The sequence below is a fragment of the Lathamus discolor genome, chromosome 15 (genome assembly GCF_037157495.1).
Source record: "Lathamus discolor isolate bLatDis1 chromosome 15, bLatDis1.hap1, whole genome shotgun sequence".
NCBI classification, from domain to species: domain Eukaryota; kingdom Metazoa; phylum Chordata; class Aves; order Psittaciformes; family Psittacidae; genus Lathamus; species Lathamus discolor.
In genome coordinates this window covers 9525792-9552835 of record NC_088898.1, presented here as the reverse complement: position 1 = coordinate 9552835, position 27044 = coordinate 9525792, and the positions used below count along the sequence as shown (strand labels likewise).

The 27044-nt window shown below is 45.6% G+C and overlaps 1 protein-coding gene across 1 annotated transcript in view; it reads left to right on the top strand.

The window, feature by feature from the left end:
* The first annotated feature begins 472 nt into the window (after positions 1-472).
* The window catches only part of LOC136022348 (voltage-dependent N-type calcium channel subunit alpha-1B-like), a 289675-nt gene continuing 263103 nt past the window's right edge, over positions 473-27044 (top strand). The window contains exons 1-4 of the mRNA XM_065695506.1: positions 473-533; positions 697-1051; positions 3156-3261; positions 9873-10012. Of these exons, the coding sequence (XP_065551578.1) occupies positions 792-1051; positions 3156-3261; positions 9873-10012 (506 nt within the window). The 5' untranslated portion in view covers positions 473-533; positions 697-791. The remainder of the gene's footprint in view (positions 534-696; positions 1052-3155; positions 3262-9872; positions 10013-27044) is intronic.

The following is a 27044-nucleotide window of genomic DNA, read 5'->3' as shown; positions in this document are numbered from 1 at the left end:
GCAATGCACATCTGGGCAGCGGTGCGCAGGCGCGGGGGCCGCCTCGCCTGGTCCCCCCAAGGCGGAGCCCTCCCCCGGGGTCTTTGCGCTCCCGCGGAGCGCTGCGCAGGGGCGGGGGGGGGGGGATCGATCCCTCCTTCCCCGCGGCCCTGGGGAGTGGCCGCGTCTCGGTCGTATTTATCGCGGTGGGCGGCGGCGGCCGGGCAGGCTCCATCCTTCCCTCGCTCCATCCCTCCCTCCTGCCTCCCTTCTTCCCTCCCCGCCCGCCTCCCGGTGCCGGTGCTTGGGCGGGCGGAGCCGCGGCGGCCGATTGGCTCCGGGCATCACATGCGGCGGGGCCGTGCCGGGCCGGGCCGTGCCGGGCCGGGCTGGGCTGGGCTGGGCACGGCGGAGAGCTCCCGCGGCCGGCACGGCAGCAGCGCGGCCCCTTCCAGCCCCACCGGCCTCCCCCCGCGGAAGGGACCCTGCCGGAGCCGCCGCCGCCGCCGCCCCGGGATGGGGTCGGGCCGGAGAGACGGTACCTGTGCGGGGAGGTGAGCGGAGCCCCGGCGCCTTCCGCCCGGCCCCGGGCAGCCACAGCGGCGGGGAAGAGGAAGGGCTGGAGGAAGGTAAAGGGAGATATATATACATATATATATATATATTTAACTCTATCTATATATTTCGCTGCGATCAACCCCGATCCCGCAATCGAAGCCCCCGGAGGGAGAAGTGCTGCGCGCTGTGATGCGTCTTCCTCTCGCCTCGGCTGCCAGTTTGGATTGTAGCGCCCGGCTCCGTGCACTGAGAGGATGGCTCGGTTCGGGGATGATCTGCCAACCCGCTATGGAGGCGGAGGGCCGGCCGGGGCTGGAAGAGGGAGCAGCCGGCAAGGTGGCCCCCAAGCCGGCCAAAGGATGTATAAGCAGTCGATGGCTCAGAGGGCCAGGACTATGGCTCTCTACAACCCCATCCCTGTCAAACAGAACTGCTTCACAGTCAACAGATCCCTCTTCATCTTCAGTGAAGATAATGTTATACGGAAATATGCCAAGAGAATAACAGAATGGCCATATCCTTTCAGGGAGGGGATGTGGGCAAGGTGGGGAGGGGGAGAAGAGGACAGGGGGGAAGAGACCCCCCCTGGCAGCTAAGGCTGAGTGTCTGGTGCTAATGTAGACGCGCGTGTGTGATCCGGTGTGTGATGGGTGTGTGTGACATGGAGCCGTGTGTCCGACATCATGTACAGCTGTGTAGCTAGGGATCACAGGAAATTGCTTCAGTAGGAATGGCAGAGTGTGTTTTTGGCTCTGCCAGGGGTGTGTGGGAGACATAAGTGCCTTTCCCTGTGCCTTTAGGTGTGAGATGTACAGTTGCAAAGATCTACATTGCCTACAATTTAAGCCAAATGCAAAGGGTTCTGTGAGATTCATGCTACTGAACCCTCATTCCTATTTCCATCTTAGAGCTTTTCAACCCTTCTTTCTCACTCTGAATAGATGAAGGAACGTGGGATTAAGATGGTGACACCTTAGCATTAAAGCTGCATTGATAGTAGGGATGTTGAGAGCTGAGATACCTTGTGAATGCCATTAATACAATCATTGCAGTGAGTCTTTTAGTACATCACCTCCTGAATCCGTTAGAATCAACAAGAATCTTGTCACTCTCACTAGGTGCGTAGCCTAAGCTCAGGCTCTACTAAAAAAATTAAACCCAAAGCGTTGTGGTGGGGGGAGGCAGCAAGTGAGGAGAAGGATCATCTGCTGGGCTGTGAAAGGCGCAGATGCTTTCTGTCTCAGACCCAGATCCCAGGCCAAGTGAACTGCAGAGATTGTCCTCAGAAGGGGGCTTTGCTCATAATGATGCACACAGTGGGGCTGTAAACCCTGAGAAAAAGAAGCAGACTATTTGAGGTTAGCTGGGGGTAGATCTGGGGTGTGTGTGTTTGTGCATGGGAGTGCATTACACTGGTATCTCAAGGGAGCTGGTTGTTTTCTTTACATTTGATATCACACACCTATTAATCCTCAGCTAACAGCAGCAGGGCCTCCTCCCAGCCTCCTAGCAACACTTCCCATTGCCACAGAGGCCATCTCCCATTCAGGCTCCCCCAGTTTTCACTTCTTGAGGGGCTAAGAGGGGAAAAATATACACCAGTTGAGTGAATGCACTTCTCTTACCCCTGAGCACACACACACACACACACGCAGTGATTTTTCTGTCCGTACTGTAGAGTCACAGGGATTGCTGCACTTCCTCACCCGTTTCTCCTCCCCTGCATCCAAGTCTGAATAAACCAGCTCCAAAGCCCCGGTGGCAGCCACAGCGTCGCCTTCCCGCAAGGCCAGGAGCAGTCTCCCCCTCTCCTGCCTCCTCCTAGCGGGGTGTGGGGCAGGGACCCGTAGCGCTGGGGCTCGGGGAGAGGGGCAGAGGAGCCGCCAGTCGCTCCCCACGCCGGAGCTGCGGGCGAGGTGCGGCCGGGTCCGGGCGCTGTCCGCGGTACTGAATGGAGCTGTCCGCGGTGCCAGCGGGCCTGGGGCTCCGCCCTGGGACAGCGAGGGCTCAGCGCAGCCTAGGGCTAGAGACGATGGGCACCCGGTGTCGCGTTTGCCTTCTTCCCCATGACATTGTTTCCCTTACACATCCCGACAGGGCACTGGTGATTTGATTCTCCCCAGGAGTGGGCATTGCAATCTAGCAGGAATTCATGTTTTGGACCTGCGTAGATGCTCTAAAGCAAACTTTTCTAGCCCATCGCTTATTTACACTATGTGCTCCAGTTAAATGACAGGGAATTTCTGAAGAACAACTCAGCAGATGGCATTCAGCTGTAGAATCTATTTTGGGGTGGTTTAGCTTATCAATATCATTTAAACCCAACAGTTACTAATAGCTTTCTGTTTCCTTTGGACCTTTCACTTTCTTGCTCCCAAATTCCTTGAGCATGTTGGGTTCTGTATAAGTCACCAACTCCCTCAAAGAAAAGAGGCAATTTCCTACTTTCCTTCCAGAGACACCCCAGAAAGAGCCGAGGAAGTCAAGGAGACTAAATACCTTCAAAAAAGATAAGAAATCTCAGAATGCCCAACTAATGTAACTGTTTAGGTAGAAATGCAATTTGAATGAGGCTCTTTTTGTGTTGTCTAGTGTCTTCTTTAACTTCTGGTCCCTACTCCATTTGAATACATGATTTTAGCTACAATCATAGCCAACTGTATTGTGCTGGCTCTGGAACAACATTTGCCGGATGGAGACAAGACACCTATGTCAGAGAGATTGGTGAGTTGTATTATTTATTTCAATTTCTTGTTTCTGTTCTAATACAAAAAGCAGTCAGCCCCCTGGTGTTGTGAGTGCTTGCACCTACTGTAAAGATCCATGTATAAACAAATGGGCATTAACCTGATAATCAGACAAAATAAGACAGTGACAAGTATAACTCTAACCTGCACATCCCATCTCCACAAGAATGCTTCATCACTCTAGCCCTGCCCAATTGCAGGAGCAGAATTATGATCATAAGAGCAGCAAACTTAGATTGTTTATAAACCAGGACAGGAAGGAGCTGCCAAATGCTCAAAATCATCTGTAGAATCAAATGAACTTGTGTGATATTTTCCCAGGAAATGCTAGAACAGAGTAACCTTTTAGGTTCCTATGTCTTTAAGCTAGCTTCCTGTTACAGCATATATCAAGGATCCTACAAAAGCAAACTTTGGCTTTAGATGATTACACTTCCCTTCCAAAAAAAGAAACCAACTTAGAGAAGAAAATAATTTACCCGCAGGCTTTATGGTAATGAGCCCAATTACCTTATTTCAAAAGAAAACATAAGAATAGCTTCAAAACCATTTTTCCATTTATCATCACTGTAGGAAAAATGGGTAATATTTGGTTTGATTTTTCTCCTGCTGTTAATGGTCTGGAACATCTTTCATGCCTAAATGCATTAATCATGGCGCATGTTCAAAGGATGAATAAATACAAACCCACATGCCTTTTACATGTAGATATTAAATTACGTAAACCAAAATAACATTAAGCTTGTTGCCAAAAGCCAGAGCCCCTGCATACTGGTTGCTACAGTTTCTAAGTTTGGTCCACACCAGTGGGCAACTCTCACAACCTCACTGTGCAGAAACAGGAAAAAGCGTGTAACTGATAGATCTAGAAAGAGCTTCAGGATCAGCGAGTTGATGCTGCCTGTTTGGAAATGTATCTGCTCATGCTGGCTGCCCACCTGCATTGTGTTTGCTTAGTCTCTCTCTGTTTGAATTCTTTCTACTTGGGAAGAGATGAAGAAAAACTTTAGAACACGAATGTGTGTTGATCTTGCTGCCGTTACACGTGCCTTTGTGTGCTTTGGGATTGACTAGCCAGGCAAGCCTGGGTGTGTGAGCAAAGCAGAAGTTTAGGCCCAGGGTGATGATAGAGCTGGGGAAATGTCTTCCATAGCTATGAAAACAGGACACAGTGAAGGGGAAAAGTAGTTTTGTGGATGTTGTGGTTTGGTAACCCTTTGGTGATTTGTTGTTTGAAGGAGTGGTAGGTATAGTTAGCGCATTGTTCCTATGTTCCTCTCTAACTCTAGATTTGTAAGTGGATCCTAGAGGTTCTTTGTTGGTCTTTTCCCCCACTGTACTAATTGCATTCTACAGTACCCAGTACTGCACACACCCCTCCAGTTCCTGCCCAAATCATTCCAAAGGGGGCACTGGCATTACCACCAAATTGTGCAAGGTAACTGTATGAGTTGAACGCACAGTGTCCACCTTGTTGGCTCTGCCTTGGTGAAGAAGGAAGAATTAACCCTTGTTTTTTGTCCCAAACACCGTTGTGCAATATTGCCTTTGATCCAGATATTCTGAAGCCATTTTAACTACAGCACATTTGTAACTCTGAAGTGTAAAGGGGTTTAACATAGAATAACACTGAGAATCTTTACAAGTCAGGTAAAATTTTTTATTTTCAACATATGCTGGAAAGATTAAGCATTGTGAATATGAAAAACTGCCTCTTGGTTTTCAAAGTGAAACCTCCTTAGAATCCTCCTGCCACTTCCACAAACTGGAAGTTATTTCACTGAAAATGTTACAAATCTATGCTAAATCACAGTGGAGCAACATTCCCATGCATTTACAGGTTTTGAGCCGAATTATAAGTCCATGAGGAAGAGCAGGGGCTCTATTGCTGTCTTTGCCAGGAATGGAATTGGTCTTTTTGGCTTAATGATTGATGGATGTACCTTTCCTTCTCCTGGGTTAATTAAAATCTCCAAATTGGAGTGAGGGCTCATCACTGAAGAGTTAGTCACATCTTAGGGATATGAGATTCACATCACAAGCTTTTTATGACTGGGAGATGTAGGCAGAGGTGTTAAAGGGAAACCAAAGCTGCCCAGATACTTTGTGGCACAGATACAAGGACAAAAACCTCAAGATTATCTATTGGTTAAAGCTGAGAGAAAGAGGGAGGAGTCCATGCAAACATTTCATGATTTTTCTCTTCTGTTCAAAATATCCTTCTGTGTAGCTCCCCAGAGACCTAAGATACGAACCTGCAGTGCAATCTCTCTTGGCTGTTTCCTGTGCTCGTGTTACTTGTTAAGCAGGGTTAATTAAGCACATGGGAAGAGCAAGTGGTGTCTCAGTAGATGCAGTATTTCAAGAATTGGAGTGGCTGAATTATGAGTAATCTTTCTCTGTCCATTTTCTATATGTAGCTGTAGCACAGGAAAACATCACGTTAATGCTGGTTAAAACTAGGGCTCTGATAAAAACACCATATTGGTGGTCAAAGCATTTAGTGGTGATCTGGAGCATTGGCTTCAAGGACTTACTCTTCAGGCAAGAGAAATAAGTTAATTCTTCTGCTAGCTGTAGAATGACCTACCCTCTAGTTTCTTGCCTGCTCTGAGCTGGAACTTTCACATGATTTGGCTGCTGGAAGAGTTTACTTCACATCAGTAATTATTTGCTGGAACAGATACTACAAACTTGCTATTGTCCATCTCAGCTGAGTGCCTTAGCCAGTAGGTTACAGAGTCAGCCTCCTTCTGTCCTAAGAAATAATGCATTGTTTATACACAGTGGAGTGATGCCAACTGAAAAGATGCTGAGGGAGTTGTATTGAGTGGCCCAGTGCCTGCTGGTGAGAGCTCCAAATGTAGGAATGGGGAGTTTCACATGTAAGCCCTGAATGGCCCTGCACGTAGGTGCTTTGTGCTCATGATGCTCTTGACTCTTTAGGCTGAGACACAGTCATTTTCTCCATGTCTCCTTCCTAATGTCTCACTTTTTCTTGAGAAGCTTCAGTAAACCATAGACTTGCCCCAGCCTGACAGAGACAACATCTATAGGATGCTCCTCTGCACCCCACAGCAGGGCTCTAAGTGTTTGGCTCCCCTGGGTGTTTTTAAGGTGAGGACAGAATATAACTTTTCTCAGATATTCAGAATGGCAGCTTTTGCACTTAATAATAAAATGGATTTATTTCTTTATCCTATCCACAGACGCTTTGTGCAGTTGTATGTAAGCTGTGCATATTAACTTTTGCATGAACAATGCCTTACACACCCAAACCTATCAAGGCTATCACATCGAAGGCCAAGGAAAGACGCTAGGACATGGACTAGGAATAGTAATGACTTTCCAGACTCAGAAGTTGTTTCTGATCTGAAACATATTGATTAAATGTGTGTTTGGCCCAGCCTCAAGCTTTGCTGTGTCCACAGCAAACAACCTGCTGGCACAGCTCTGGCTGCTGCCCAGCTTCTCCTCCTTCCTTCCAAGTACGCACACTGATATTCATTATCACCTGATTTCCTACTCTTGAACCCAAGCAGCAACACAGCGTCCTGTCTGAAGGGGGCTGCAGGATGTCCTGGCACCAAGATTGCTGATCTGGCAGCAATGTCCCCCATGTCCTTGCCCTCAGTTCCCTCCATCACACAAGTCATGCAATCCCCCTTTTTCAGCATCAGGCCCCACTACGTAATGGAGCATAAAGTTTGTTTTTCATTGTGTTGTTACTGCCCTGATCCTTAGGCTGAATTACTGAAAATTTAGACAGGCTTTAGAAAAGACCTTTTGTTCTATCCCCTCTTATTTCCCCAGCCCTATAGATGACATTTTTTCTTTGTAATAATACCCACTCCTTCCTGCTTAGCTAGGAGCTGACAAGACCTTCTTCGACCCACTTCCTAAGAGCTCTTGTGGAGTCCTAGCTTCTGGAAGAACATATTCTGCCAAATCCTTGAGTACCTGAAGTCTGGCTCTTTAAAACTGGGAGCTGTAATCACAAGGCATCTGACCTAGATTGAGCAAACGACTGGGAGCAGAGTTGATATAAGGCTTCCAGGAAGTGAGGGAGTAATGAAAGGAGGTGTAGGTGGGTAAAGGTATATTTTTTGTATGTGTTAGAAGAGCTATTTTTAGAGTCATACTAGTGGTTGTGGGAAGGAAGCATAGGATGGTTTGGGAGGTCTTTGTTTGCAAAGATTTAATATGCTTGTTGGACTAGAAGGTGTTGTGGGGTTGAAGAGTGGGCAGATAAGGCTATTAAAGTGCTCCTGTGTGTGTGTGTGAAAGCAGAAGAGCAGTAGGGTACTGAAATCACACATGTTGATTTCTGACCCCTTTTTTCTTCTTCCCTGTTTTCTGTAGTGGGTTGGAGTCCTGGGATGCTTCTAGTTTGTGTTATGAAGAAGCTGCTGGAGGAGGACTCTTATTGTAGGATTTCTGTTGAAGGTCATAAAAGGTCTGCTGGCCTTGCCTGGTTCCTCTTTTTCTGTGGGTAAATAGCACTGAGATGGGTAGTTGGTCTTTCTCAGTCTGTCAGTGATAACCTCTGTATCTTCTGAGCAGGGTTTGTGGATGAGTAGAGGGCCTGGAGGTGCTGCCATTTGTTGAAACAGCTCTGGCTGGAAGAGAAGATACTTTTGGGTGTGTTTCTTTCCCCTCTCCATTTCAGCCAAAAGCCTACAATGTGAACTCAACAGTCACCTGCCAGACAGTGTGTGTGTGTGTGTGATCCGCAGGTGACTGGTCATCTTGCCTGGCCAAAGGGGAATGGAAAGTAGAGTTTCTGAGCTGTAAGGTAAGGAAAGTTGGAGAGGAATGAGGATGATGTAGGGTGACAGATGAAGTGTATGGAAGAGCTGTAGGGTCACTGAGGTTTGTAGGGATGTGGGGCAGGAAACAAAACTGATGGGAGAGCTTGTTTAGAAGCAGTAATTTCCAACAGTTTGGAGGCACCTTCAGTGGTTAGTGCTTTGTGGTTGACTTGCTGAGTTGGGTATACATTGATGTGCTAAGCATGTAGGCCTCTTTTGGAGGGGTATGCTATTATATTAGTCTTCTAGGTGGGAAAAACATGGCTTTCTGTAACAAATACCATGCTTAAAGCACAGGGCTGTCTGCTAGTGCTGGGTCACAATTTAGCAAGTGTTGCCATGATTGTAAAAACATTCTTATATCAAAACCAGTTCTTTGTTCTGTGGCCGCAAGGTTCAACATTCGTGTTCTTTCTGCATAGGAGAACTAAAATCACCTTTGTCATTAGTAGAATTGCAAAGTGTAAACAACTGTGTATCAAAGAGCAGCCCAACTCTGATGGCCTGAAATGCCAAAGCCACTGCACCGAAGATTTCCAATCTTGCTTCCTTTAGGGTAGGGCTGTTTTACTTCCATTGCCCCCAGCTGAAATCACGGGTCTAAGGCACATTTGGAAATTGGTTCCAGGTGCCAGAGCTAAGTAACATTTTGTTGAAATTGATGCCCATTCCTTTCACCTCTTGTTTTGTTCCCATTTCTAGCCCGCATCTTCCTTCCAAATGTGATTGCTTCCATTGGCATTGCTTTTGGGTTGAAACTCTTATAATAAAGTCGAATACTAAGGATCTGGTGCCACAGATGAAAATATGGTCTAGCAAAACCATAGAGACTAAGCTTGATTCTTTTGAAGTTGTGATCCCATGATCTGCTTTAGTCTGCACCAAGGGCCTGAGACATAAACCTGATGCTTCTGCTGTTAATGGAAGGGAGTGGGGATTTCTCCCTGAATCAGATACACAGTGAAAGGAAAACAGATGACACTGCATCTGTGGAAATCTAGAAAACGGAGGAGAAAGAAGGGAAGTGAAGGAAGAACTGATGGAATAAATGATAAATAAGTAATTTCCTGCCAGTGTTTGCAAGCTGGCTGTGCTGACTGCTACTCCTCAAGACACCCTCTTGTTTTGGGTTCCTGGATGAATTGTAAAGCACATGTTTTCTTCCATGTCACTAAGTACAGAAATGTATTATTTCAAGTGTAAATATACCCTTAGAGCAAAATTTGAGTATTAAAATTCCCTCTAGAATATTAAAGATAGAGCGGGGTGAAACAATCAGAATAAAGGCAAGTAGAGTTGTGAAAAATGTGGAAAAACAAATTTATCATCATAGAATAGTTAGGGTTGGAAAGGACCCGACAATCACACAGTTCCAACGTCCTGCCATGAGCAAGGATGCCTCGCACTAGGCCGTGTCACTCAAGGCTCTGTCCAACCTGGACCTGAACACTGCTGGGGATGGAGCACTCACCACTTGTTTGGAAAATCTGTTCCAACACCTCACTGCCCTCACAGTAACAAACTTCTTCCTTATATCTAACCTGAACTTTGCCTGTTTAAGTTTAAACCATCACCCCTTGTCCTATTGCTACAGACAAACAGTAACAAGATTCTTCTCTTTGTTTCATTTCAGTAAATCAAAACCTTTTGGTTTCACCTCTGTTCAGAGAGCTGTAAAGGGCAGGAAGTTAGTGCATGTAGTTGTTTGTATGACTCTTGCTGTCAGTGCAGAACTGTAGATATCTCCTTGACACCTTTGAGTTTTATTCTTTTTCAGGATGACACTGAGCCCTACTTTATTGGAATATTTTGCTTTGAAGCTGGTATAAAAATCATCGCTCTGGGGTTTGTTTTTCATAAAGGCTCTTACCTCCGAAACGGTTGGAACGTGATGGATTTTGTTGTGGTCCTCACAGGGTAAGTGACCTCCTCCTGCTCCAAGTTTAAGGGGGACTCTTGCTTGGATTCATGTTGGTTTTGTTTTTCAACTGTGGGTTGGGATGGCAGTGATCTTAGTGAAACTACAAGAAAACTGCATTTTGACCATACTGTTTTGAAACAATGGCTATTGTGCTGAATGAGTCACTTTTAAAGTGTTGTTTGAACCACCTGCAAAGAGGCTTGGAGGATAGTTATTTGCATATATGCTGTCATGCATCTTATCTGGATGTTTACCAGCATTGCCCCAGCTTTGCAGGTTCTAATTGCCACTGGGTATTTGAACCTGATTTAAATCAATCTGTGTTCTGACATTACAGGATGACTTTAAAAGTCAGCATAGAGTGAGTTAACAAATTACATGCATCCCATTTTTAAGCTGCTACAACTTTGAAATCGGTGGAGTTTGTGCAAGAATGACTTTGGTCTGCTTTAAAAATACCCTTTTCTAAAACTAATTCAAAGAGGGTGCTTGTCTTACAGATAGACTTGAAAATGCTACCTGTGTGTTTTGTACCCCGGCTTGAAATGATATCCCTAATTTCTTTCTTGGAAATGCTTACAATATTTTTCTGCTATGCATTGCAACAGTTTTAGTATCTGTTTATATAAATACAGTGTAATGCTAGTGGGTAATGAAAACACAAACATTAAGTAACACTTATGGTCTACAAATTGTGCTTTAGAGCTCCAGAGGAAATGTTCCAAAGGTCTGCATGAGGTCCTGATCTTGCAGCCTTCATCTTGGAAGGATTTCAGCTGGTTTTTCCCCCAGAAAACTGCAGTCTGGCTCTTGTTATTAATACAAACTCATTTCACACACCTCTGCTACTGTGCGCACTGGGTATCTCTGTTCTTTGGTCTGCTTAGTGGTGTGGAGTAGGATGTTGTCAGGAAGATGCTTGTGTACATATATAAATGTATTCATTAGATACATTATCACTGTGTTTCTATTTGCAGCCAGTGTACCTTGTGATATAACAATTGAGAGGCCAAAGGGAATTCTTTCTGTATTGAGAGGAAGAAAATAAATATGCAGGGCTTGATTTTCCGGCTGCTGGGGCTGGGTGTTTAATCAATAGAAACTTCAGTGGAGTCACAGGGAGAATCAGATTTACATGCTTGGAAGCATAGGGGGTACCAGGATGAAAAGAGAATTAGCACAGATGCTACAATTACTCGCACTGATGGTATGTTCTGATTCCTAGTGAGCACTATGCCCTTTTGTGTGTTTAAAAACAACTAAATAAAAGGAAGTCAAGGCCCACATTCTAGAAAGGACTTTGGCCTGTGGCTTGATTTATCCTTCAGCAAAGCATTCAAGTACACATTTGAATTCAGCTGACTCCAGCGGTTCTGTACTGAAAGTTAAGGCTATACGTAAAAGCTGTCTGAATTACAGCCATATTGGTATTTGTTTAGGCATGTGCTAGGTTTTTTTCCATAAACACAGGTCAGGAATCAAAATAGATATATGGGTTTTAAACTGCCTTGCTATGACTGAGACGGTAAAAGTTTCGCAAGAGGAGCTGAAACATCCTCTATGTCCCATGCTTGTGGAATCACAACCGAGTGTGTGATGCTTATACGTGTGACACCAGCATTTACTGGTGCTGGTTTTATTGTGAGTGCTGCTTGCAGAGCTGTTTGATCTCAGAGCATAATTGCGGACTATCAGCTTGATTAGACAGCTGGAATAGGAACCCTGTTGCCATCTGCAAACATGCGTAGTCTTTTGAAGTACAATCCTGTTAACGTCAAAGCTGCTGGTTTCCAATGGTGATGCTAGCTGGGCTGTATTGAAATTGTCTTGTACATGGACTTCCCACCAGGCAGGCAATGCAGGGAAGGCGAAGCGTAAACTGGTCGACATTAAGTCCAAGACTCATCTCCACTGAGGAAATCACAGACCTCTAATCCTATAATTCAAGGGCTGGATTTACAAGGCACTTGATTTCCTGCCCAGGTTTTGGTGTCTGGGGAGTGTGTGTGTGGGGCTACTGAAAATAACAGGGTTACTCATGTGCTTGGTTAGATAAATGCTTTCCTGAGTCTGGGACTGTATTTCCAAACCCAGTAATGAGGTGGAGGGACCTATAGCAGAGAAATAACACTGAAAGATCTGCAGCTTTAGTGTTTTCTCAGTGTTTTCTCTGTAGCCTGTTGTGTTTTGCTTTGAATTTCCTAGATCCTTGTTATGTTCTTAGCCCACTCCTGTGTTGCCATGGGTCTGTGCTAGAAAGCAGGAGCTCCTCTTCCCTGGGCTTCCTTCACTGTCCGGGAACCCTTTCATCTGCCTATAGCCTGGCTCAGCTAACAAGGGGAAGGCTGAGCAAGGCAGATTAGTGGAGACAAATGTGATCCTGGCATTCCACATTGAGACTGCTGAAGAAGAACATTTACTCCTGACAAACCCGACTGTTTCTCCAGGGGCAGGGTTCGAGGTGGTGACACAAGTGGGACCTTAGATTTCATTTCTGTGGAGGACAGACTCCAATATATGTCTTTCAAAAAAAGCTCAGGCAGGTTCTGTGATTTATTCTGGAATGATAAGAAAGGACAGTGCTGAACTAGTACTTAATATGTGCTTATAAATATAGATAGGTAGCACATCAGTTTTTGAAATACCATTTTACTACTCTATCCAAAGCTTCCCTTTGCCATATGTGCAAGATTTCTGCTTGAAAATGTTACTTCGTGTTTCCCAGGCAGTGCTGAGCGTTCAGTTCCTAAGCTCAGTTTTGCACTGATCTTCAATGTTACAGAGGGATTCTGATTTCTCTTCTTTAATGTGTAGGCACGAAAGATCATGAAAATGCAGCTCATGATACCACACGCAGAGTTGTGTACCTGCTAATCCTGTTGAGTGCACATTTGTATTAAGGTAAATGGTGAATGCCAGAAAATCTGATCTCATTTTCAGCTTGTAGCTAAACCCCATGAAAGCCAAGAGAAGCTTTTGCACTCCTTAACGGTTTCCATAGGAAGAAGGCCAGCCAGTGTCTGGGTGTGTTTTGGAGGAGGCTGTGGGGGAGGGCTCTGCATTTATTGAACTTACCCTTATGTAAATATTACAGTGATCATGCAGTACCCCTTTCCTCCTGTTTTCCTCAACCTTCTTTTTTCGCTACTCAATGCCTGCATGCTGGCATTACTGATTAACGTATTTTTAATTTACCTGCAATGATGGACATTTTGTTCGTCAAAAATCAGCAGTAGAACTTGTTAAATCGAGACTAAATCAGCGCTGTGTTGTATGCAGCCAGGATCAATACACTATTGAGCTAAGCTTGAACCTAACAGATAGTGGTCCAAAATGGCATGGTTTGTTGTTCCAGAAAACACATGCTCAGTTTCTTTCCACAACAAAGCCGTGGAGCCTGTCCCCTTTACTTTCCAGGAAGCATGCTGATCCGCTGTTAATAAAGACCATGGAAAATAATAGATTGCTGCTCCTGAAAGATTTTCTTTGCAATTTTTTTCTGTTGTTTCTTGTAAACTCCTCCAGTCGTAGATGACTATCAAGGAAAGCTGCCCCGCTGCGATGTGCCTGCTGCTATTGTGAAGACAAGTATGTTTTAGAGCTCCTATTCACTTTCTTTTCACATTTCTATGGGGTTGCATTCACTCCAATGATGACATCACCCATTAGCAGCTCTAAATCACATGGAAGTGCAGTTTCTCAACTGGCTTTGGACTATATGTTCTCAATGCGGTATTCCCAAGGTAGGAGCAAAGGGACTTCTTACTATGTTGCTGCAACCTGTCTTGGGGTGGAAACCTCACAAATCTTGGGAACAAGGTTCACCCTACACCCAGACCCCTCAGAGGGCAGTGGATGGAGCTATGAGGTTGAATTCAAGGCCTTGATGTTCAGACCTGTCTGTGTTTGAGTTCATGGGAAGATTTCTTCTGGTGTCCTGGGTCTGAAGGGCTGTTCTTCTGGATTAAACTACAAACCTCTTCTCTAGCTGGAGGTGGTGACGGCTAAGGAGAAGAATGGAGATCAAGGCATGGATGAACCAGTTCTTATCTTCCTGATTCCTGAAATTCAGATATCTAGGGATTTTTGAGGAAAAAAATATGGGTCTGATGGCTTTTAAACTGTGTGGCTCAAGGGGACTGTCCTTGGTTGTGTTTTGGGGCCTGTTGACACCTCTGGCTTCATCATATCCTGGGTAATGTCTCATGTTTTAATTACATACTACAAGAAAAGATGCTGCTTGCCCCTTTTTTCATCACTAACTTCCTGAGATTTCCATTGGTCCTTTCTAGGTTTTGTATAGTAAGATCTGCAGAGCAATCATTCCTTTTCCTGCATGCTTATGGTGTTTATGAATCTCCAGCATTTCCGCAGTCAGAGATTTGTGCTGCCCAACCTCCTTTAACCCAAGAGGCTTTCTATGCACCACCGGTCTACGCTGTTGCTCTGGTCCTTTCCTAGTTCTATCATATCCTCTTGGGGGCAACGACCACAACCATGTGCAGCGTTCGTCCAGCACCAAGAGTTGCTAAAGCCCGGTATAAATAACTAGAGCGCTTGCAAAGATCATGCTCTGTCCTTTATGAGCAGAGTTAGGATATTTTGCTTTCAATCAGCCTGGCCTAAACACTCTTGAAGAGTCCTGCTAGCTTCTTGAGCCAGTTGGATCGGTTGCCTGGATCTCTGGGTGGGACTGGCAGAGACAGTGTGTGCCAGGCCCGGAGCTGCCAAGTGATGTGCACAAAGTCTCTGTGCTGTTACTGATGTCTCCGGCTGTCGGGAACAAATTGCAAAAGCTAGAATTATCCTGATTGTCTGGATGACTGAGAAACGTGCTCCTAGCTCCTGGTAATGCTAATAAATTGGAAGGTAACTCATTTAGTAGCATAATAAAGACCTGTTCATCCTTGATGTTAGCTTTGCTAGTTACCAGGATCATCTTAGTATGTGGGCAGTCTGAGATGCTATTCCTGGTACAGTGTATGAGGAGCAGCAGCAGCCTTGCTTGCAGTGCTGACTGTCAAAGGGGGAGGCATAGGAACCATCCAGCCTGCTCTGTGCAGCAGAGGGCCTCTTGGGCCCTCTATGGGCCCCTTATTTTTCAGTTCAGGGTGGACATACCTCCTAGATGGGGTGAGATGTGACCACAGGGGTATTTTAGAAGTCGATGTCTGGTTGAGGGCTGGGATTATTAAATAAAAGACATAGATACCTATAGTCTCTAGCATTGTTTTTCTCCACATGTGTGTTCCTGTGCATTCAAAATCTCAAACTAGGATGTCTGAATGACAGGGTCCTGTGTGACTGGTTCTTGTGTGATCCCCAAAACACCTCAATCTTGCCACCTGCGAATAATTATAGAGCAAAATAATTCCAAAAGGAAAATTAAAATGAAATAAAACCCCTCGGGTGCCCTGCCAGTGTGCTCAGTGCTTTGTTTAAAAGCTTTAGATCTAGACCCTGGGGAATAAAGGAGGCAAATGCAGATTTCTCTCTGCTTTTATTACATGGAACTTCTGGCACTTGCATGCTAGAAAGCAAAGCTGGGCTGCAACAGGAGTTGGGAAAATGGATATTTTGAGAGACAAGCTTCGTCTTGATTAGTTTTCACAAGGAAAACAAGTAAGCCTCTTTGTACAGTATGGGTGGTGATGGACTAAGGCTGATTGCTATTAGCACTGTGCATGAGTCATGCCAAGAGCAAAGCCTCTATAGATTTTAATGGAGCTCATCCTCGTTTTCAATTTCTTTTATGCTCCAGTGATGGATGGAGGCTTGCTGGCTCGGAAGCTAAAGGTACCTTCTGCAATCAAATCAGATAAAAAAAATGGAGAAGGCAAAGGGAGTTTACCTGCTTTCCTGAATGCGAGTGTTAACTGGCAATCTGGCTGGTGTATGGGGGCAGTAACGGAGGCAGGCAAGTAACCAGGCTTTTTTTGAGGCAGAGAAAATGAGTGGTTAGTAACTGGAAGGGAAGAGGGTGTGTGAGGTCTCAGTTTCAACAGTCAAAAATAGTTTGAAGTTCTTCTATTTTCTGTCCCTTGGCCATCTGGGCTCTTGGGGAGCTGAAAAAGCAGTTTCCTTCAAAGGAGATGATGCTGGACAAGGAGGAAGGAATTTTGGGCTCTAATCCCACCTTGGCAGATGTCCCTGTTCCCTTTAATGTGCTTTTACAACCAGTTTTGCCCAGTGGGGCATCAGGATCTTTGTGACTGCAACTTGCTTTCCCTCTGGGCTTGTTTCACCTGCCAAAGGGGGTCCCAGGTCATGCTGAGACTGCTGGAGTGTTAATCAGGGCTCACGTCTTCTGTTGTTACTTATAGTGGCTTTTGTGCACTGATTTTGGTGCGGGTGGGAGAGGCAGGTTGAGTTAAGCAGGTGGGTGTGTAATTGTGTGGCTGGCTGCTAAATTAGAAGGAGACTTTCCTGAGCAGAGGAGGACTCTGGGCTGTGCTTAGAGGAAGGCTACAGATGGTCACAGACGCTCAGGGGACCCGCAGGTGGGGACAGCCCTTCACTGGCAGAAGTTATCCTTGAAGCACGGCTCTGCTCTGGTTGTGGCAAACCAAATGTTTCAGGTCAGAGTACTTCTCAAAGGCAAATAGATAATGAGATTGACGTGCTTCTGCCTTACTTTATTAAAAGTGACTGCAAGGTATTGAATACCTGGTCTGTGAAGTGATAAATGACGGTACTGTGCGACAAGAAGCCACAAAGTTGAGGCATAGAAAAATAGCTTTTGTCCCAAGAGAGAGGAAACAAAAGTATTTCTTGTGATTTCCATCTTGTGCTGCTTTGAAGCTTTTTGTTCACAGAGGAGAGTGTCAGACACCATCTGAGGGTACTTGCATCTCCCTGGCCCATGGGCCATTGGGCAGCTGTAAAGTAAAAGTGGCTATCCCAAGTGGAAGGGAGGAATGCTTCCTACTCACAGCCAGGGCTCTATCAAAGCCAGGTAGGATCATTAGTCCAGAGAGTATTTTTAGCTTTTTATGGCTCTCAAAGGGAGGCTGATGACAGGGAAATATTGTCTCTTGTGAGGGAACCAGATGTACCATGGAAAGGCAATTGCGGAGATGGCAGGTTGAGAAGAGGACTCTGGACCTTGTGATCTGCTTTTAATGTCTGATCCTGCCCTAGCAATTGTGTAGTGTGGGCATCTGCTCGACTGCTCTTTTCTAAAGGTGGAAAGCATTGTACACCCATCTGCTGTTACAGCTGGGTGTGAACACTAGCAATTTAAAACCAGAAGAACAAATAAAATTGCAGCTATGAAGTGCTTTAATGTTCATTTTCTCACTGCTTCTCTGTTTCAAACAACCCCAAACCCTGCAAGTCCTCTGTGTGGTGTTGAGTGCTGTCTCATGATTAGATGAGGAGGAGTGGGCAGGATTTCTCAGGCTCTTGTTTCTCAAACGTTGCTTCTGCTGCTGTGTCCCAGTTCCCAAGGGGCCAGCTTTTGACAGCAGAGTGCCTGCTCATCTGAGATGATAAGAACCTGGCTGCTATTGTTGAAAAGAAGGAGGATTTAGAAAATTAGTCTAGTTTTAATTGTAATCTAATCCCAAGTGCCAGGAGTAACAGTGCCACATTAGCACATGCATCCCTGGATCCGCAACTCATCCCATAGGTGCTTTGGGACCATTGCCTTTCTCAGGGCTCTCTGAAAACATCAGGGAACCTTAGTGGGGGTGGAAAACTGATCTTCTGTTTTGTTCTTGCTTTACCACCGACAAAGTGTGTGGGATGTTCTGGCCAGGGCAAGGCTTCAGTGGAACCAGGAGGATGAGTGGCTCAAGGTCTCTGCATAGGTAACAAAACTCTAGGGTCAGCACCTGGCGTTTGGGTACCTGAAGATGCATTTTGACACCAAGGTTAGACTCTTTGCTTGACATCTCTGCATTGAAGGATCTGACTGAATTGGCATAGAGGGAAGGGATCCTCTGTGAATGAGTTCAGCAGGACGGATGGAGCAGAGTGTACTTTTTGTCAGCTCCTGGCTGCATGGGAAGGCTGCTTTTGTGCCATGGAGAAGGCTGGCGTCTTAGGCTGAGAAAGGAGTCCTTGTGCGGCACGTGTCAAACCTGTCCTCACAAAGGAGCATGGCCACCCAAGGAGTTCTCTTCAAATGCATATGAAAGATCTTTCCTTCCTGACTTGGCCAGCATTAGGTAAATCAATGGCTGATAATGAATATAAGGCTTTGTGTCTCCTCCCTCCTCCATTGTCAGGTATGCTGGAAGTCAGGAAAATCACCTTTCTTTTGTCTGAATATATCTGCTCGGGGATCTCAGGGCAGGATACTGAGGAAACAGGTCAGGTTTTTCCAGTAGATATTCTTATTCTGTCAGTGCTGGAGAAGATGCCTTGGTTTCAAAAGCTGGCTACAGGGGAGGGTGTGTATGTGTAGGTGGTTCTCATGATCAGCTGAAGACTTTTAAAAGCATCCCTCTGGAGCAAGAAGTTCAGGTCACTCCTGAGTTAAACCCCAGGTTTTAGCCAATAATGGGTTTAGCTGTTGGCTCAGTAAAGTCAGTTCCTGTTGGCCTGTGTAATATTTGGGCAAGGAAAAGATCAGCAGTAGAGGTTGGAGAGGCGCTTCACTGCGAAGGTTGTTCCTTACAGACGTTTCTGGAGAAAGGCTGAAGTTGACTTCCCTCCTTTGCATCGTTAAACATGTAAAAATTCCCTTGAAGGGTCTGCAAAACAGGAAATACTCCGTGTCAGACTAAGAGTTTAAGAGCATGTTGATGATCCATGGGGAGATGTAGAAGTAATGGAGTGAAGGACAGAAATGAACTATTTGGAGAAGACTAAGACTTTCAGCTACAAAATGTCCCTGTCCTGAAGAGCTCTTGAACTAAACTGATAATCAGAAATACTCAGTTGGATGTAGCTTGGTTCTGGTTCAAAAAGAACTTGAAAGAACTCAAATTGGAGCTCTGAGCTTATTTTCCATTAAAAAAAAGAGGAAGATTGGACTGCTTTTTGGCTTGGTTCTTCATCTCAAACATCCTGAACCATCATCCTTGAATAAAGTTTGGGCATGAGAGTTTAGGAAAAAGGCTGTGGAAATGATTAAAGGGTTGAAGAAATGCCCTTTTAAGGAGAAATGAAAAGGCTGAGAGAGTTAAAATTAAGAGGGAAGTCTCATAAGGGTGAGACTGATAAAGAAAAAAAGAGGAAATCATGTTTCTCTATCTATTTTGGCAAGATTCAAAAAGCATCAGTAAAGAAATTGAAGTTTTAGAACTTCTTTACTAATGGAAATGTAATTAACTCATGGAACTCAGCAAGAATTTGCTTCAGCTGAAATGGTCTGTTTTGGATCTTGAAACCAAAGGAGCCTAGAGATCATCTACAGATCCACCGGAGGGGAAATGGATTTTTGAAGGAGGATGATTAGGTCCTTTTCCTGGTGCTCCCTGAAATAAGTGAGGTGGAAATGTGAACAGGCTGTTTCATAATTGTCCTTTTCTTTATCTTGTAATTTCTTCTGAATCATGCTGGAGACATGACTCCAGAGCAGCCATTCAGTCTGTTACAGTGAAATACAGCAGTATATGCCAAGGCTAAACTTTCTCTTTTTGTACATGAAACAATATCAATAGGAGCAGTGGTATTCCATCACTTGATGTCTGATTTAAAGATCAAACGTCTTGTTGCAAGCTGTGCTGCAGCTTAGAGAGAAACTTCAATACTCCAGTGCAGTGTTAAGTGTGCCCTCAAAAGCTGCAAGCCTAAGCTTCAGGGAAAGACCTGGGTTTGAAAACTGTCACTCATGTAAAATGAATCCAAGGCGGTTTCTAATAATATAAATGTCGCTTTGATAATGATGTTCTGGTTTTGTAGAAGAGTGAGGTCTGGCACCATCAAGCCAGGTGCTGCTGAAGTGCTACTGCTCTCTTTCCGTGGTGGAACATCACCTTAGCCTTGCTTTGGGAGGAGAGGTATCTCCTCAGCTGTGGTCTCCAGCCTTTGCAGGATTTGGAACAGGGAAGAAGATTCTGGTAGGTGAAACTATCATGTCAGAGGGTGGCGCAGTCCTGAATGAGGCTTCAGTAAGACCTGAAAGCAAATCCAAGCTGCCAGAAGTTGGGCATGGAGGCTCTCACGTTGGGTAGGAGTATTCACAAACCTCCCTCCCAGTGCCAAAGACAAATCTCTGCTGCTTTTCTGACCTCCAGCATGGGGTGAAGGGCAGCGGTCAAAAGCTGCTTAAAGTGGCACTGAGCTATTTCTGCACCATGAAGAAATGCGCAGTGTTGGCTGGTGTTTTTGCTGGTAGATAGGTAGCAGCTCTCTTGATGTTCATCAGAAGTAGGTCTGGGGAAAAGACAAGAAGAAAGCCTCAGGTCTTGGTTTGGTAAATACGTGTGCTGTTGTACCCTGGCTGCTATTGCTGCAGGACGAAGACTCAAGTCCAGCAAACTCCTGAAATGTCTTTTTAATCCCATTCTTCTTAAAAGCTCATAATCATGTGCTCCAAGAAAGTGATGCTTTATCAGTCCATAAACAGTTAGCTGATAACACCCTCATCACTGACCTATGCAGATTATCTCTACCCTGAGAAACATGTGCTGTAATGAAAAGTTTTACCTTTCTTGTTTTCTGATGCCAAATCCCAGCCTTTTTTGAACACTTCTTGGGCAGAAGCAAATTCCGTGATAAAACTTTTGTCTTTGCCTGGATTGGCTGGGTGAATCCTGAGCTTGTTGCACAGTTTTAACTTCTTTTTCCTCTAGTAATGAGTAAAGTACCTGAAATTGGTTAGGTACGATGTAGGAAGATCTGGAAATACCAAACTTGGCTGCTAGTTGTGGAAAAAGGTAAGAGCACTCTGTGATCCTCTAAGTCTTCTAATAAAAACCACTATTTTTTTACCCTCTCATGTTACAACATTAAAGCTAATTAGAATAGGTATAAAATTATGTTAACCCCTGGCTTTCACAAGAGGTGAAAAGGACAAAGGAAGCTCAGCATGATCCAATTTTCTTGCTTTAATTGGAATGTCTGAAAGAACATGAGTCTATATCAGCAGATAATGCTGTGCATGAGACCGATTCAGGATAATACAGTTTCAGTTCTCTTGCCTATCAGATTGAGCAATGGAGTGGGATTAGGGTGTCCTGTTTTTCTCTTCTCCCCATGTCATTGGCTAAGAAAGGATTTTAGGCCACTGCTTTTCTGGTTTGTGTCCACATTCCTACCTCTTCAAAAATGAAGATGAAATGCTGCCCAGATTTGTAACGTACGAGTGAAAACGGCTGGGTGACAGTGTTGAAAAGAAATGAGTTTAAAATGTCTCAAAAGAAGTAAAAATAAGTCTTTAAAAATGTTGAAATCAAGTGAGGAGAATTTGAATCAGAAGTAAAATAGATGGTAACAGCATAATCTTCTAGAAATGCAGATGCTCACTCACAGTGAGTGGGAGAATCTTGCATGGAGCTCAGTGTTCGTGTACCACGGGGAATGTGTCAAAACGATGGCGTGCCACACAGGGGAAGTTGCAAATGTGGGTGTCTGTCAGATTTTAACCTGAGGAAAGATTGGACCTTTGGGGGAGGTGACATCCTTTGAGTCAAAATGTCCAGAAGTATTGTCACTGATTTGCTAGAGAATAAAAAAAAGGAGTGGCTTCACTGTTGCTGGAGCAGAAGTGGCTGAATTGGGAAAGGGGGATGACATCCATAGCAAAGTCAGTCTTCAGGGTAGCATCATGGCTTTAAGTTGTTTGAACCATGGGTAGCTGAGAAGATACTGCTCATGGTGCATACAGGGAATGGATAAAAGGGAGAAGCAGAAGTCCTTGCCTGGTGCCTCTTTCCACAGGAGGATGGAGGCTGTCATGTTTTACTGCTGCACAAGCCTCACTTGTTGCTGGGAAAGCAGCACTGCTGGAACCATCGACTATAACCGCTTGCCAGATTCAGCTGCTTGGGTTTCAAAGGCTGAGGAATCGGCCAATGCTACTTGGCATGAAGGAGCCCAGAGAACAAAAGCGAGCAGGACCTACGTTTTATTTTCTTCCCATTGAAACCTGGAAGACCTCCAGCTCATCAAATAGTATTTCTGCTTCTGGTCCCTCTAGAGCTCCCCTCTGATCTTGTTTGTATGGGAAGGATGAAAAACCCTTCCCTTGTAATTACAAACCTTTTGACTCTAGTAGTGGTAGGATCAATGTTGTGTGAGGTGGAATATTGGGAATCAGTGTCCCTTTTCCCCAGACCACTGTAGTACCTCCTTGTCCATTAGCAGGAACAGAACAGCCCCCCTGCATCTTTGGAAGCTTTTGTTCCTTAGGAGGAAGGTTTGGGTGAGGTTTAATTTCTATCTAATAGCCTGTTAAAATCCTCACATCGTTTCTTTGAGAATGCCATTAAAAATCAATTACATTAATGGGGCTTAGTTGGAGATGTTCTGAAATATGGATAGGATCAAGAAAAGTGACTTTGCAAAACAGGGCCCTTGGTGCTGCAGACATTTGCTCTGCTTGAGCTTTCCAGCCATGTGTATGGACCAAACCGGATCTTTGTTTTCATCACTTCTGGAGAAGCTGACCTAGCTGTTGAGGAGCCAGTGGCAAATGACCTACACCATGCTGTGAACCCACTGCCAGTGGGGTTAGGAGGGAGTAATTCTCTTGCATTGTTTCAGATGATGCCCCAACAATACAGTCGGGCTGCTTGCTTGAAATTACCCCAGCACCGCTACCAGCTCTAGGAACTCCTTCAGGCCTTGGTCATCCAACTCTGACTGCACAGCAGATACCTGACACCTTAGAGTGTCTGGTACTCCTTGCTGCTGACATTGCAGCGTGTCCATGAGCTTGTGTTATTGTGTGGCAAATGGTCTGTGTTCTCTGGTCCTGAACAAAAGGACTATCCGGTGGCTGGACACTAACTGGTGTGAATGGAGATAAGCTTTAATGCATGACTGCCAGCACAGGCTGTGTCACTTGGCCCCATATGGGAAATAACAGCACTGCCCAGCTGTGTAAGAGTGTTGAGAGGATGAATGTGTTGGAGCATCTTTAATAATTGTACCCTCCAGTAAGGAAAAACTGACAACAACTTCTGAGAGGTTTGTGAGCAAGCTCTTTTGGACATTATGGGGTGTTATCTCTGCAGCCTGATGCTCCAGAGGTATGAGAGGATTGAGACAAATGCAGTTTGTGAAAGAGGATCCTTATCCAGGGAAAGAGGATTGCAAAAGAGTGAGGCTCGATGTCCTTGTGGGAGTGGTGCAGGCAGCGTGCATGGCATGGGGAGGTGAACCATGTGGACACCACATTGTGAGGCTGATCGGGACCTTGTATGATGGAGGGACTGAGAGAACAACATGCACTGTCACTTCCATGGGGTGTGATATAATGGGTGCTCAGGGGTCTGCCGGAGGGTAGTGGTGGTGTTGCTCTCGCTCTGCTGCTCGTGTAGGAAGCATGATTGAAGCTGGGATTGCAGTGAATACACTGGGGAAAGCTCTTTACGTGGAGCCTGGTGGCAGTAGGATGGCCGGATTGAGACAGGGCTGGGGAGGAGCCTGCAGTAGCCACAGTGACTTGGGTGAAGGGAGAGGGGCAGAGCATCCTCACCAGGATACAGACAAGGCCTTTGTGTGCGTCCCTGCTGGGCACTTCCCGTCATACTTAGAGGCTCCTTGCTTTTTTCACAGGAATGTTTGTAGGAAGGGATCTGTGCAATCCAGCTGCCTTGTGCCAGTGTTTCCAAACGGTGTGTGGGCAGCTCAGCTGCAAGCAAGTGGTCTGAGGGACTCAGGCACGCGGCAGAGTCCCGTGGTGTTTGAGCTAAGTGTTAGGCAGTGTATGGGTGTCTCTGTGAGGTGCAGGGAAAGCCTACGAGCATTGAGTACTGCCTCTTGCTCGTAGGAAATTAGTGGCTGTTACTATATGCTCATCCTCCCCAGGAACTATGGGTCATACTTATGTCTGCTTTCCTCTTTAGGAATGAGGGGCTTGAGCAAAACCAAAACAACCAAAACACTGGCAGAAATGGGGTGAGGACACACATGTGCCTTGACTGAAGGACTTCCAAGGTACAGCTAAAAAGATGCATCCATTGCCTTAGTTAAAGCATTGATGTAGGGCGACAGGTAGAAAACAGGTAGATCTGGTACCCTTCAACAGAGCTGCTTCCTGTGAAAGGGCTTCAGGCAGTGTGTTATCACATTTCATCTCTCAGGGCTGAGATCTAAGATGGCATGTGAGCTCCTTGGGCTCTCTGCCCTCCCTTGGCACTGCTGCCTGCCTCCTCATGCAGCCTGTGGGTCATCTGGGGCTTAGCGTACGTTAGACCCTGGAGAGGTGACTTCATGGAGATGACGACTACCAAAAGGTTCAGGCTTTGCTTTTGGAACTCGGGGCTGGATAACTGTACCTGTCTTTCCTGACACCCAAACGGGTGCTGCTGCGGCTCAGGCGTTAGGTAGCCGGCTCCTGCAGTGCTGGGAGCTAAGCTGCAGTCTGTGCTGGATGCGGATCCTCTTCCCTTGTGCTCTGATTAAAGCAAATTCAGCCTTGCAAAACCCACCTCTTGCCACTTCCCACCTCATCCGGCCTCAAGGCTGGTTTGTGTGTGTGTGTGTGTATGCGAGGAGGTTCACTAAATCCCTGAGCTCAACAGGAGTGTAACCTTGCAGGGAGATGGAAGGGGCGTTGCTCGAGACTAGCCCCAGCCAGCCTGGCAGTGCAGCGTTCCTGGAAACGAGCTGTGGTTCAGGCAGATATCCGGGAGCTGGGGGATTTTTTTAGCCTGTCTCTTGCTGTTAATTTTCTCCCTGGCACTGGGCTGCAATTCCAGGAACCCCGGTTATACTTGAGAGCGCCTCTCGGACATGGAGAAAAGTAATTAAACCTCTCGGATTTCTCCTTTTCAGACTGATTGTAGCTCTTCAAATGTAGATTTAAGATGGGGACAACATGTACAGACTGAGATCTGACATCCTGTTCCAGCACTGAGCAGGTAAATGAAAGGATAAAGAGACTGTTCAGAGGGCTCCAGTGCTGCTCCCAGAGCAAAGAGATATGGTTAGTTGCTGCCAGGTGCCTTTCTTACTGTTCCACTCTTCTCCCCCCATAATTAAGCAGTTAAATTTAGCTGTCTGATAGGTATGGAAGTGTATGTGGTGCAACTGCTTCGGTTGTCCAAATAGCTGTTATTTTGGCTTGCTTGTAGCTCTGACAAATCAAGGAAATTGTTCTATGCCATGCATGAGCACTGAAAGAACCAAGTTTCAGATGAAAAGCAGATTAAAAAGACAATTGGGTAAAATGAGGAGTAACGTTTTTGTCTCATCTGGATTAAGAAAATTTTGTAAGCTTTTAACGTTCTCAATAGCTTCAGTTTTATTTGGGAAATTAAAATGGAACATCTTTCCAAGAAGAAAAGGCCAGACTCGAAGGGTTTCGATTGAACAGTGTTGACATACAAAATGTTCTCCATATTCCCTTCCTTCAAGCAAACGTTTTGGCAAACTTGGCATGAGCTGCTCAAGTGTTGTGGTTGACCTAAATCTGGGGGGACTGTGTGTGTGGGAATTCAGCAAAAATTAGTCAGCAAAAGTTCTCCTCGTGCAGCTGTGATACTCTGTTCCTGGGCAGATGGGGCCAGCAGACAGCCTGAGCATCCTTAAAGATGCAGTCTTTTGCTGAAACGTCTTCTCTGTTAGTAAGTCTCCCAGTCTGCTCTGTGCTTGCTGTTTGCAGTGATGGCCCAGCCTGCATAATTTGGATTTCAACCTGCTTGGGTTAATGTAAGGGTCGCACACCAAAGCTGAGGTCTTTGGGGTGGTTTGATGCATTATGGATCTTCATCTCCTGAGGAGCTGGCCAGCTGCAAGCCACCTTCTGCCCATTCCTGATGGAAAGCCATTGCTTGTGCTCATCAGCTGAGGGGTGGGAGATGCCTGTGATGGAGTGCACAGAATGGGTGAGCATCAGCCCTGGTGCTGGGTGTGATGGTACATGCTGTGCTGATGGGTACAGATGGTCTCCTCACTCTATCGAATATTAACTTGCATCTCCGTAACACACCTGGCCCTGGAGCCTTTTATGACGTGTGTGTGCAGCATGTGATGGGTGGTGTCACGGCTGTGTTTGCTCTCAGTGCCTGTGCAATGCAGCATGGTAGAGATGAAGGCTTCTCATCTGCCTCATCCTAGCTGCACCAGTGTTATGAATGGGGAGGGGATAGCCATCCTGGGAGCACAGAAATGCTCAGTGGGGATAATCCCAGGAGCAGGGGCATATCCCCAGGCACACGGTATGTCTCCAGGCTGATTTGTCCTGTCACAAAACAGACTTGGTGCCCTAAACCCGTTTTCTGCTCAGTAAGCAATCTGTTGGAAATGGGGAAATGTTGGAATTAACCCCGTCTGGCAGCATGTCTGCACCGTGCTGCTCTTTGATCATCCCTGTGCTTCTCTGCTGGACTCCAGCTTTGTCTGAGGCTGCAGCAGGGATAGTGCTAATGTCATTTGCCATCTTTATTGTTCAGCACACAGCACTGGGTCTTATTTACAGCTCACTATTCAAACCGTGGGCTGAAAATGGGAATCTTCATTTCCTTCTAGGCCTTTTTTATGGACCTCATTGCTATAGTATGAGTGCTTCGCACAAACATTAACTCACTTTCACAACACCCCTGTGAGACGGACTTTGATGCTTCTTATTTACAGCAGAACGGGGAGTATAAGAATATGAAAAACAAAAGTAACCATTAATTTTCACTTAATACTTTCAAAGCATGTTTTTGGGATCAGCGACAGGCTTGTTTCTCCTGTAGGGGCTCATTCCCTGTCAAGTTTCAGGGCACCAATCCAAAATGAAGGATTTCTAGGGATTCTCATAACGTCAGTGGAGCTTTCTTACAGCCCTCCTTGATTTAGGAAGGGCTCTGCCACTTCATCAGTTACTGAAGAATGCTCAGACACCCAGAAAACTTCACTTCAAAGCAGAAAACTTTAAACAATAAAAAGAGGTGGGAGTGTTTGCCTTTAAGTCTGTTGGTA